Below are 13,213 nucleotides of genomic sequence, written 5' to 3' on the forward strand. Positions count from 1 at the left end.
TTTCCAGACCAGTAGCAAATATTAAGGATTGTATTACTGCTGTTGTAAGTAACTAATTTGGTCACCAGAGTGGGACGTCCATTAATCACAGGGTTGGTAGTTCATCTTCCCAAGTTCCTCCCTCTCCACATGTGGACCGTCCTCGGGCAGGATACTAAACCCCAAATTGCTTCCAGCATGTTAGCACATTGACACCATGGTAGCTTGCTGGCATTTGAAGAGGCAAAATGTAAGGAACTTTTGATAAAACCCACATGAAAATGCAGCAATGATGTGTGAGCAAGCACTACCAGTCTATAGCATAATTAAATAATTCATTTTTCCTTGACTTTTCTCTTGATTTAAGAAATTAGTGTGCACGTGTGTTTCCACTGTACCTCCCAGAAGCTGTCCGAGCTCCCCAGGTCGCTGAGGTCTCCATTGGAAGACATTGTGGGGTCGGCCTTACAGCACGGAATGGTGGCGGCTACAGAAAATACTGCAGAGAGAAGGAAAATACCATGAAATACTGTACATACAGCTGGCTTTAGGTGAAACATTCAACACTTTTGACAAGCTGAAATCCAATCATAGACTCATGTTAACAGAGGGGAGGACACCAACAATTATTTTATTTTGTTATTGTAGCAACTTATACTCAGTTACGAGCCAGTATACTCTACATTGAAATAAATGGGAGGACTTGCGCAATGCATACCTTGGTATGAATTGGTAAGACCTTTTTTGTCAATTGCTGTTTCACAAATTAACTTTGCAACTTATTTAAGGGTCATGTTTTGGTTTAAGCTGACACAATTGTGTGTTTTTGTTACTGTGTGTGCCAAAGGGTGTCTATGTCCTATTAACTAGGGCACAGGTATTTAAGGTGTGTCAGGTCACATGATTGGGTGTGTTTGCTATATATCTCTTTCGAAGAGCATATGGTTAACACCGTAGCGCGAGAGTTCGTAAGTACCGCAATGATTGTTTGGCCGTCAAAGAAATGAATATTGATGTATATGGACTCGCTGTACTTTTATGATGCACACAAAGACAATAAATGGATTGTATGAAAAGGGGTCTACCAATTCTCCATTGCAGCAAAAAAACTAACTGTATCCCACACAGTAGCCCATCAGCCAGGTCTATGATAAAAATCCATGGAAGTGTTATTATTAGGCTTAAGCTCCCGGATCAAAAGTAGAAAAAGGACATACCATTTAGTCCCACTTTCTAAGATGCCAGTAGTATTACAAAGATATACATTAATTAAAAGGTATGACAATCACACATAGTTGGAACAATATGAAATTACATTTTATAAACAACCATGTCTTTGTGACCTTTTAGTCTCACTGTACACAGCTCTACAGTTTCAGCCTCTGGCAAACTGCAGCTCCACGTCAGTCGACACAGACACTACTGAGACCTCACCGCTCGCTGCCCACATGGCTGCTTTCTCCATGTTGCTGCCCAATGTTTCCTCCTACGAACAACTGGGCTGTGTGTCCGTCCAACACTGATGCCCGCTCTCACACACACATCCTCTGTTACTGAGGCAGGAATCTGTGTCAGCCAGTCCACAATAGATCTCATTCATCAGAGAAATGCCGCGCCAACATTTGTACAGCATAGTCTCAGATATTAATCACGGATACAAATAATGTTAAACTGCATTACGCCTCTGCCTCTTCATGTTTGAAAAACTTCAACGGCCAAAAGAAGATTCAAAATAACTGTACGTTTAAAAGGTGCCCTGTGTAGTTTTATTGTAAAAAGAAAAAATGAAAAGAAAGAAGAGGTGGTCCTTAAACTAATAGTTTCTGTACGGCCTTTTCACACAATTTATATTTAATTAAACTCCAAAATTAGGAGAATGCTCTGCATTGAATCTGGCGATGAACCCTGTTAATAGTTCAATGCGACTTTACCTCACTACACATCAACTTCCTCCATGCTGTCCTCCCATTTGACAAAACTAACTTACAAGGTCACACAACTTCCTGTGGCAGACACAACAAAATGTGGAGGACAAGGATGCAACAAAGCCCTGGCTTTGTGAGGTGATCCTCTGGGTGTTTCTCAATGTCGAGGACGCTTGCTTGGTAGGACATGTCTTCCGAGTCACTTGCTTCAGAAGCGAGGCAAGAATCCTTCCTAGCCTCGGGAAACGAAGAATTGTGGAACAGCCTAACAGGTGTGCATCATATGTGAGGCCCCGCCTTAAATGGAGCGCGATTTCCGCCAAAGATTTGGAAATTGGTCCGTGCGCAAAGCATTGTGGGGATTTTAAGGATGCGAAGTCTACCCATGTGCAGCCTCGAAATTTCCCCCAAACCAAGGACCCGGCCTCGTTGGAATTCCAAGTATGCTGGAGATTGGAACAGTCCTTCGGCGGCACTGATGACATAGCATCCTTGAAATATTGGCTTGGAAGCCAGTATCCTCGAGATTGAGAAACGGCCACTGTCTGCAAGCATGTACACTTCCACTGCAGGAATCCCATCAGCACGATCAAATATATCCACACTCAATCACCACAAATACAGATGACTGACTGATGATAATGGTTTACATATCCATGCTTTCACTATAGAAAATATGGCTTTCTATGAAATTAAAAACTCCCTGCAGATATTCAGTCCCCTGACTATATAAATAAATAAAAGCCCCACACACTCTGTGCTCTGTGATATTTGCTTACACCCGTCATGACAAACATTTGATACAAGTGCTATATAGATATGATCTATTAGTCAGAATCTCAACAGTCATCTAAGCTAAATGTGAATATACCTCTAAATGGTCAAATACACTGAGCATTTAAGAACAACTATCAGAGAAGTGTTAAACAGAGTACATTGAAACCTTAATATGTTACAGTTTTATCACACTGCCAAGCCTTTTGGTCTCCATCAGCAAAGCTTCACTTGACAAGCCTGTGAGACGTTCCTGGTGATTTTCCCTCCTCTCTATCTTTCACAATGTTCTGTGTCACTGTTAATGACTAGTTGACTCCCAAAATAACAGCAGTGGGCGTAGATGTGCACTGGGAGGAGGTTGCAACAGTAGCCTTGGTGAGCTCTGCAGGGAACAATGTGGGAGTGGGTCTAAATAAAGTCTACAGTTATCCCGAATTATACATCTGCAAAGTCAGGAGGAGGACTTGCACTTACTTGTGCTACTGTACATTGCTGATACTGGGCGGAGACCTGATTAAACAAAATCAAGTTAAATATGTGTTTGTCCGACTGTCTGTGAGGCACTGCCTGCATCTAATCCCCTTTAGACACCTGAGCTCTAATTTTCTCCCAGCACTTTAGAGACTGTAAAGCACAGGTTGAGGCAACAGTGGGATTGCCGTGTGTGTGTGTGTGTGTGCGCGCGCATGCGTGCGTGCGTGTGTGTGTGTGTGTGTGTGTCATAGGTTTATGGTAAGTATGCTGCCTGTGGAAGTATCTGCCACCAGCATGCTAGAACATGAGTGAGTATGAGAAAACTGACTTTGCCATTGACCGCTAATTACTGCTCCTATATCCTACTAGACAGAAGTGTGTGTGTGAGTGTATTTGGGTGCGGCTCATTATAAGCAAGTAAGTTTGGAAGCCTGCACTTGTATTATGTCTATACCTGCTGGAGTTCTGACAAAAAACTGACAAAATAAGTAAAACTGATGAAAGTCAACAGACCAAACTACCATTAAATACTGTGGGGGAAACTTCTGTGTAGCAATGCAGGAGGAGTCACCGACTCAGGAAGGAGACACGGGGAGAGCTGGAGCTTTGATGTCAAACAATGATGGTTTATTTAGGAGCTTCGGCCGGAGAATTCACAAAACAAGTCCAAGAGCCAGAGGTTCTGACTTCACGGTAGAGTTGCCACGTCAATTCTGACGAACTCTACCCCAGACCCATGTATTTAGTTAGTTCAGAGAGAATAATCAACTTTGTGCATAACAAGATAGAATGATAACACCTCTATCAGCTGACGGCAACAGGCAGGAACAGGGAGACAAAACACTGAGAGCACAGCAGCCAAGGCTACAGGTGCATGTGCTCCGTCAGGACAGTTTGAACTGATAAACTGGGTCAAAGTTATGGGCCTTGGAAAATATTTCCCCAACAAATACAATATTGATATTTACTAACTAGAGCTTGAAAGCATCACATTAAATGGACTGTATTTATATTGCGCTTTATCCAGTCTTTATGACCCCCCCCCCCTTAATAAGCTTTACATACTATGAGTCATCATTCACACAGAGCAACCTGCCATTTGCTCAGGTAAGCTAACATACACACACATTCACACACCATGCCAATCAGGAGCAACTCAGGGCTAAGTTTCTTGCCCAAAGATACAACAACATGTGGACTGAGTCGCACCATCATTTATGTTTCTAAAAGGTATAAAGTTACAACAATATGCAGGCAGAGCTTATTTTATGCAAATAGTGAAATATAGCAGATGAGAGGTGGTGATATCAATTGTCCTGAGTCCCGACCATAGACTGGTCCCGACAGTCCCATAAACTGTGACGTGTATGGTTACAGTACATGTGTACCTGGCACAGTTTACTGCACTGGCATGACTCAACCGAAAAGGGAAGAAAGACAACAAGACTTTACACCAGGGGTCGGCAACCCGCGGCCCTCGAGCCGCATGCGGCCCTTTAAGCCCTCTGCTCTGGCTCACTTGAGCTTAGACAAAAATAAATGAAATAAATGAAATAAAATAAAAGTATTTGTAGGACTATTTATATTTTGTTGCATGGTTGAACATTTTTCGTATCTTGTATTTTGAGGTGATACTGTGAAACATAAATAAAAAACAAAACGGTTTTAATTAGGTCAACTAAAATATGCGTTACATCCTGCTACGGTCCCGCGCGAGCGCCTTTTTGAGCGAACTATGGATAAATCAAAGAAAAGTATCGGAGGAACACAGGATTTAATTCTGCGTGGACAGAGTTCTATGCTTTCAAAGCAAACGATGCTGGTTTACCGGTATGTTTGATATGTAGAGAGAAGTTGTCAACGGTGCTGCAGCCTTTACGTATCGAGGAACAACGAACAACACGGGAGAGGAAGACAGCTGACAATCTTCAGTCATAATTCAATGGGGTATGTCATTTATTTCAGAAAACACTTTTTGTTATATACCATGGAATGCTCTTAACGTCCCGATAGCAATGAATATATTGAATGCTTTGACAATAAATACATACAAAAATTAATCTCTGGAAGCCGTAGCGCTGTAAAAATCACGACCAATCATTTTAGCCGACCCGGCTAAAATAACTGGATGGCCTACCTGCCTGTCAGCCTTCCATCTGTGCACAAACTTATCTCGTGGCCTCATTGGTCATGCGCGTTCGTGTGTGTTGGAGGAGGGGCTCTGTAAGAAAGTCTGAAGGAAGAGGCATATTTTTTCCGGTTGTGTATTTTCAAATTCTAGCGCACTCGAGCTGGTTTCTCCATTCTTACCTACTCTACCTTTAACTCTTTTTAGGGTGCAGCTTTATGTTTTATTTATTTCAAAGTGGGCCCATTTTAATTATATATTTTTTTCCTTCAAATGTGCAGAGGACTCCCCAAGTGCTGTGTTTAATTTATTTTAAAGTAGGCCTCTGTATTATTTTATTGAGTTCTTTGTTTCTTATTAGAGGTTAACAGTTTTATATAATGTAATAAATAGCGTAATAAATGCAAAGAAAATGTTGTTTTTGTCTGATATAACAATAAATACAACTTTATAAGCTATCAAGCTATGAAATATGTTTTGCGGCTCCCGACAAAAAAATGTTTTGTGAAAAAGGAGGAAAATGGCTCTTTTGGTCAAAAGGGTTACAGACCCTTGCTTTACACCGATCTGTGATGTGGCTTGTGTTTTTTTAAAAGGAGATAATGACACAGTGGAAGAGTAAATATACTTACATTAAAAGGTGGGATAGGTAATTTTGGAGAAACCAGCTCGAGTGCGCTAGCATTTGAAAATACACAGCCGGAAAAAATCTGCCACTTCCTTACAGAGCCCCTCCTCCAACACACACGAACGCGCACATGACCAATGAGGGCACGAGATAAGTTTGTGCACAGATGGAAGGCTGACAGGCAGGTTGTCCATCCAGTCATTTTAGCCGGGCCGGCTAAAATGATTGGTCCTGCTTTTTACAGTACTACTACGGCTTCCACAGCTTACATTCTTTTATGGATTTGTTGTCAAAGCACTTCAGATATTCATTGCTATCGGGATGTTAAGAGCATTCCATGGAATATAACAAAAAGTGTATCTCGAGCCGGTTTCTCAAACTTACCTACCCCAGTCATTTTAATATATTAATAGAAATACTGAATTAAAAAATTTGCTTTTAAATCCTTTAATTCCTTAAAAGGCTCTTAGGGCGTTGAAGGGCGGTTGGGCTGAGGACTATCCCACCATCTGTTCGTGGTGAAAGTGCTAGTGTTTTTCAGTGTTTTTTGAGGATGTTTACATTACATTGGGTTCAATCCCCTCGGTTTAACCAAAATACACAGTGCACTGACCTAAGACCGTCCTGGAGGTCAGGGACCTGCTGGAGCTACAGAAAAGCATAGTCAGAGGGCGGAGAGGGGTATGAGAGTATGTAAGACACATGAGAACCAACGTCTAACAAAAGTTCATCAATTATCAAGATAATATGGTCTCTTGACAGGACATTATTTACGACAAAAAAAAGATTTTTGTTTTTGCCTCAAGAATTATTTTATCGTGTGGCCCCTGGTTTCTCTTTCATATATCCACTAACCATTTGAAAGCATCCAGAAGCTACAGGTATGTCCTGCATCCAAAGCTGGGCAGCAGACGGTCAGGCCCGACTGACACAGAACAGGAGGAGCACTGAAAGACGAGAAGAAGTGATGGAAGGAACGAAGAAAGACGAGAAGAATAAGACAGGAAAGCTGGTGACGGATAAGTGAGAGAAGTGTAGGTGAACACAAATTAAGTTAAAGCTAAGATAGGTGTTGAGGAAGTTTACAAACTAAAGCGGGGCAAGATGTTTCTGTTACACAGCAACAACTTCAAATAAGGCATGTGGAGCTGGTTTGTCAAGCTAAAAAAAAGAAAAACGACAAAATACAGACGCAGCCAAAGAAATAAATCAGGTATCAAATGGCATTAAGAATGAATCCTTTGTGCTTGTGTGTTAAGGTGGGGCTGTAATACCACAAATACTTAAACACCAGTCATTTTATATTGTATCCCTGAAGGATGAAGAAATATGCCCCGTTTAGAAAAGGCAACTGAGCCACTCAGCGCTTTAAAAGTGGGATTAAGAGCATAAAGCAATATTTTCTGTTTATCCAGAAATATGTGTGCAGAAAAAGGGCAACAAGCAGCTGCACGAGTTGACTTACACAAATGTAATTATAAAAAGGTTAACTGATCCAAGTTGCTGTTCCTATGCCAAAGAGAAACAGAAATGGTGACCCGATAATGAAAGGTTTAGAGGATTTCACAAAGCATCACAAGAATATTTAGTAAAGATTACTGTGAAAGCAAAGATGTGATGCTCGTGTTTTATCATGCTTCAGGTTCGTAAATAGGTTTGTTCATTTACCCCGGGTTCTACTTAAAAACAAAAAAAACAATGGGAATTTAAGTATTTTTTAAATGTTAATAAAACAGTTTTCAAATCAGTGGTACAGCTGTAGATCTGTAGTCCACAACAAACTACAAATACAATGCAAAATATTTTCCCATTCAAAGCATAGAACAAATGTACAATATTTTCTCTGCTCAGATGCAAAGATAATCAGAGACGTGCAACTCTGTGTCAATCATGGCATTAAACAATAGTCAAAAATCATTGTCTATTATCCCTGATGGCTGGAGAGAGATAGAGAGAGTGATGGAGGGACAGAAGGGGGATTCTGGTTGTTGGTTTATAGAGAAATGGGTCAGGCGAGTAAATAGGAGGATGAGGGGGAGGGGAGGGGGGGGGGGGGGGGGGGGGTGACGGATAGAGAGGCAGGTCCAAACCTCATAAGCTCCAGTGGAAAAACTCAGTCATTAATGTGATTAATGTACACCAACAGTTTCCCTGCAGCCGGGCTTTGTCTCGATGCTTCTACACATCGAGCATGTGGAGGCCTGCATGAGAATTAGTCCATAAGCTCCTCTGATACTTCTGCATTCCAGCAGTTTGTGAGAGTTTGTACTGTAGGTGCACAGCACGGCCTGCCACCTCGCACTTCTAGAAACAGATACTTTTTCTCCCCAAGCTGCCTTACTATGCAAACAGCTGGCATCATACAAGAGCCTGAGAAACAGCTGTGTGCCAGAGTGCTGTTGTCTCTTTCAAAAAAAATGAGAGACTGGCTGTTTAAAGAAAGAAAACCATGCTGATGACACCAAAATGATTGCTTTTGGCAGATGTAAACCACATTATGAGTTTCTTTGAATGCCCCCATCATGCAGCTCTTTCCATCCCTTTAAATGGCAGCTGAGGCCACAGAAGTTTAACAAATGTTTAGAGTTTTGGAGTGAATCACTACTTGGATGACTTTGCTTTCAAGCTGTTTTATTAGCCTGTTAATGTTAAAAACCACTGCAGTGTGTCTCAGCTGTAACTGAAGCTTCATTAAAAAGGCCAACAGGAGGACTTTTTCTCACTGCTCCATGGCCTCCGTTTCATCACAAGTGCCAAGTTACCCAGCACAAACATGCTGAATGAAGAGTGAAGACTATGAGGAAGTTAGGAGGAAAAGCCTTCCACATAGTGACAGCTTCAGACCTAACAGCAACATGACACGCTAATAGTTCCTTATTAAACATTGGCCAATACGGCAATGCAACCAAACAACAGTGAACCTACTAGGGGTGTCACACTTTATCGATGATCGATATCAAGTGATAGGAAAATGCAACAATTGAAATCATAGAGGTTAAAAAAAGACTAAACTTTTAACTTAATCTGATTGTTTATAACTATCAAAAAGTCAAAAATATTCTTCACAATTAGTCAGAGGGTAAAATGGCAGCAGGTTAGAAAATGTTGACAAGCGTTGTCCTTTAGAACCCTAGTTGGTGCAAATATGAAATAATGGTTTGATATTTTCTGAAATAAACTTAGTAGCTTTCTTAGTAACAAGAAGCTACATTTAGCTTAAAGACTGGAAACATGGGGAAACAGCCAGCATGGCTCTTTCCAAAGAGAAACAAATCCACCAACCAGCACCTCATCATCACTAAAGACATAAACGGGAAAAGTCCAAGTAACGTCTGTTGCTTGCGACAGATGTCATACAAAGAACAAGTGAATGACTCTTCTTCACCCACTAAGTATGAGTGACCAAACTACAACACTGCATTATTTTCCTTGATTATAAATCAACAATAATTCCTTCCAGTCCTAACACAGTAGGCATTGCCTTAACACTAATACTGTCTACTGTTCAGATGTTTTGATAGGTGGTGTGTCAGGAAATTAACCAGAAAATCCTCTTACTTCATGGGTTGATGAAATCGTATCTGGTCAGGCTCAATCACATTTAAAAGTGAAGACTTAAGAGATATCATCTGGATTTGTGAGGCTACAACAAGATTCCATCAACAAAGTCAACAAATGAAAATACTGAGGGGGATTAAATGTAGCTGGTAGCCATCGTAGCATGGTATCTGTGAGGGTATCAGTGGAGAAGACGCAGTGCAAAAGTTTAAACACATTTCCAGGGACCTCCATTCAACTAGGGCACAAATTAAATAAATCGAATTGGTGTCACGCAGGCAACCCCAACTATTACCGCTTGAAAAAAAGGTGGCAACACAACTACAGGAGACCAAATGACACGCCCAATACCTAGATTTGAGCTTGGTTTGAAAATTGCTGGAAACATTCGGGGTAATCTATTAGAACACATCTCGACTAAATATATAACATAGGTTTAGCTTTATTTCAGACATTAATGTAGAAACATAATACATGTATCTTAAGCAGGACTTGTAGAGTAATATACATTGTTGTGTGGGTACTTTTTACGTTTTAAATTAAATAGATTATTCTACTGTAAACCAAAATGTTGGGAAGTTTTTCCATTATTCACAAATGAAGAACTGTTATTGGACGGCAGGCAGTAGGTTAAAGTCCAAAGTATATTTGTAATGTCAAAATGTAGTTACTATGCAACATTTTAATATTGTAGTTGACTGCCAAAAAACAAATTTTTCCTACTGTTGGGAAGTTTATTTGACTGTATAACAACATATTGAATTTCATATACTAATTATAGGTCAAATCTTCAAAGTAACTATAGCTGTCAGATAACTAGTGGAATAAAGAAGTACAACATTTGGCTCTGACATGTAGTGGATTTGTAATGGTTTAACTTAGCATTCATTGGTTTAATTGGACATAGTTACTTTCCTAAATGACTGGAAAACAATAGGAACAATTATTAAGAAAAACAGCAAATAAACCACATGTTACACAGGAGCAAAACCATGCAGACACTGTTAAAGCGTAGAGCCCAGCAGAACTTACCTTATCAGAGACGAAAAACAGAAGGACAGATGTCCAACAGAAGACAGTCTTTGTCTCCTCGGGCCTGAGAGACAGAAAACGGGACAGACAGATGCCAAAGCAGAGGGAAACACGGAGAGGGTTGTTAGACAGCGGAGCAGCGTGCAGTTAGATCCCAGCAGCCTGGAGAAGGTGGAGGACGAGTCCCTGTTATATGTCTCCCTGCTGACTGGAAGGTGGCACATTCTGGGGCTCATGGTGAAATGCCACATATGGAGCCTGTTGTGGACGGATAATGAAACAGCAAGTACCGGCAGCCACCCCCCCCCCCCCCACACACACACACACTAGTGGAGGTCAGAGAAGTTAGCTAACACCTCTAAAATTGCCTGCCTGGGAAATGAGTTGGGAAGGGAGTGTCAGGATTTAAAAAAGGAAAACAGTGATATTTTTCCATCGGTCCGTTTACTGCAAATCACTTTTAAATACATATCTTGACAGTCAAGACACATAAGGGTAATTGTAAAGAATTGTAAATGTTCCAAACTTAAGAAACATCATATTCACAACTACTAAAATAAAGGCTTTTTTGAAATATTCAGGTTATGTTTGTAGGATCAAAAGTCCCACTTTTAGTTTATTTGAAAGTTTTCTCATGAGCAAAATTCCTGACCCTAATGTATTTAAATGAAAATACTCTCTCCTGATGCGTTATTGATCCCATTAGAATGGTTGATTCAAGTTACTGTCCTAAAATAATTTTCCACTGTTGAATGAAGTGCTTAGAGCCCCACCCTTTTTTTTTAAAACAGAAAAAAAGGTTGCAACTGGCTAGTAATAAACATCAAATAATGAAGAACCAGAAAAACATACAAGGCATGACACGGTGGTTAGATATGGAGAAGGTACAACGAGAGGCAAGAAACCCAAGAGCAAAGCAAACTCATTCCTGTTAGTGATCTTTCTTTGCCCTGGTGCATTGTTTGTAAATGGTGAGTCAGGAGTGTGGCTTCAAAATAAAACAATATGAACATCAAAATGAAATATAAAAAATAATGATCACCTTATAGGGGGATAATACATGTCCCATTGGTTTGTTTAATGTTTATTAGTGATGATTAAAATACTGAAAAAAAGGACAAAAAACTGGTCCTGACTTTGTAAATTCCAATTATACATGAAAAATCTATGTTCAGGCAAAGGTATCCTATACATATAATATTGGTTGTTGCAATATTATGATAACACTTTCAATGTTTTTCTATGTTTCAAATCCCTAGACTCAATAAAGTGACTTGAGTGAAAATGACAGCTTTTAAATCTATAATATCCATATGATTTCTCTCAGGTTTCTTGTCAATATCCTGTGATATCCACATGAAATAGTCCCTATCACATTATTGAAAACATTTTCCCGAAACGCCTCAGTGACATTTGCCCTCCTAAATTGTGAACCTGATATAATTGCAGGTCTTTTAAGCAGCAGTTTTAACATGTCACACCCCCTCCCATGTGGTGATCTCTTCCCGTAACACCTGACAGCCCGAGGCTCTAGCTCTAACTGACAGCTCACCATGTGACGGTGCGAGGACAGGGGCGAGGTGAGGACAGAACACAAAACGAAAGCAGATCACAGAGAGGCGGAGTACAGCAGCCTGAAGGAAAAGAGCAACTCAGCCTTGTTCCCACTCAAACAGCTGATCTCCCAGCTCATTCTGACCAGAACCACATCAGAGAGGCCATGATGCCTAAAGGGGGACCTTCCAAGCTAGCTTTCCTTCGCTCTGCACCAGCCTGAAGGCGGGACGCTGGCTGGAGCTGGCTTGGCACAGTCTGTTGCACGTTGCAAAGAGGAACCTGTTTTTCCCTTGCTGTTCACATGTGGCTACAGTGTGCCTGCTTTAAGCTGTGCTGTCTAGTCAATTCTACACAGAACACCAAGGACTTATATTCTCAAAATAAAGCTTTACAAAAAGATCCTGAGAGCAGGATTTTTAAAAATGGACAAATTGATGGACTGCTATAATGACTGCTAGTCATTTTTTACGACATAACACATTGATGGTTACATTTTGTCAAATTCGAGGATTTCTTGCTTTTTCCTCTTGTATGGTACACGGATGTGTTTTTGGTGGTCAGACAAAAAAAAGCTATTTGAAGAAGTGATCTTTGTGTTTTAGATGAACCTGGTGTCAACTCCAATCCTCTGGGTTTCTTAAAGTGTTTCAAGATGTGCTGACAAAATAGAAAAACAGAAAGTGACTGACTTGCCCTCTTCAGCTTTTGACTCCTGATGTCACAAACTTAAGTTTTAATTTTTTTTTTAAAGCACAGATACGGGAGCCAACCAGAGCACAGATGACAGACGGGGTAGAAGTTTACATTCTGCGTTGACATGTTTCCAGGAAATTCCACTTGCTTGGCAGGGTTTTAAGCCTGAAGCAAGGGGAACGTTTCAGCCTGTCTGTGCGCCCCCCCCTTCAGGGATTCTACTTGAATACTCCTGCTCATTTACCATCGTGAAGTGTCAGATGCACAAATGAGTTAACGCTCCTTTTTTTTAAAAAGTTTGGACGTCTAAACTCTGTTTTTCCACACTTAAAGTCATGAAGGCATAATCAGTGGCATTTACCAACACTTTATGAAGAAAAATAGAAAATACAAATGTATTCTGTAGTGCTTTTCAGGACTTAAAATGTCAATCCTCCATTACCAAGTTCTTTTGTATCTAGT

General features: G+C 40.5%; 1 protein-coding gene across 4 annotated transcripts in view; it reads right to left on the minus strand.

Annotated features, from left to right (window-relative positions):
• pacsin3 (protein kinase C and casein kinase substrate in neurons 3) overlaps positions 1–13,213 on the minus strand; it is a 32,736-nt gene that overhangs the window by 17,466 nt on the left and 2,057 nt on the right. For 2 of the 4 annotated variants that reach the window (XM_079664046.1, XM_079664043.1), the window contains exons 1-2: positions 6,767–6,794; positions 378–478 (exon numbers count right to left, since the gene is read on the minus strand). In XM_079664046.1, coding sequence (XP_079520172.1) covers positions 378–478; positions 6,767–6,779 — 114 coding nt within the window. In that variant the 5' untranslated portion in view covers positions 6,780–6,794. Of the gene's footprint in view, positions 1–377; positions 479–6,766; positions 6,795–10,501; positions 10,566–13,213 lie in introns of those variants that run through there. The other 2 variants (XM_079664044.1, XM_079664045.1) reach the window with 2 other exon arrangements.

Source organism: Notothenia rossii (genome assembly GCF_949606895.1).
Source record: "Notothenia rossii genome assembly, chromosome: 2".
Classification (NCBI taxonomy): domain Eukaryota; kingdom Metazoa; phylum Chordata; class Actinopteri; order Perciformes; family Nototheniidae; genus Notothenia; species Notothenia rossii.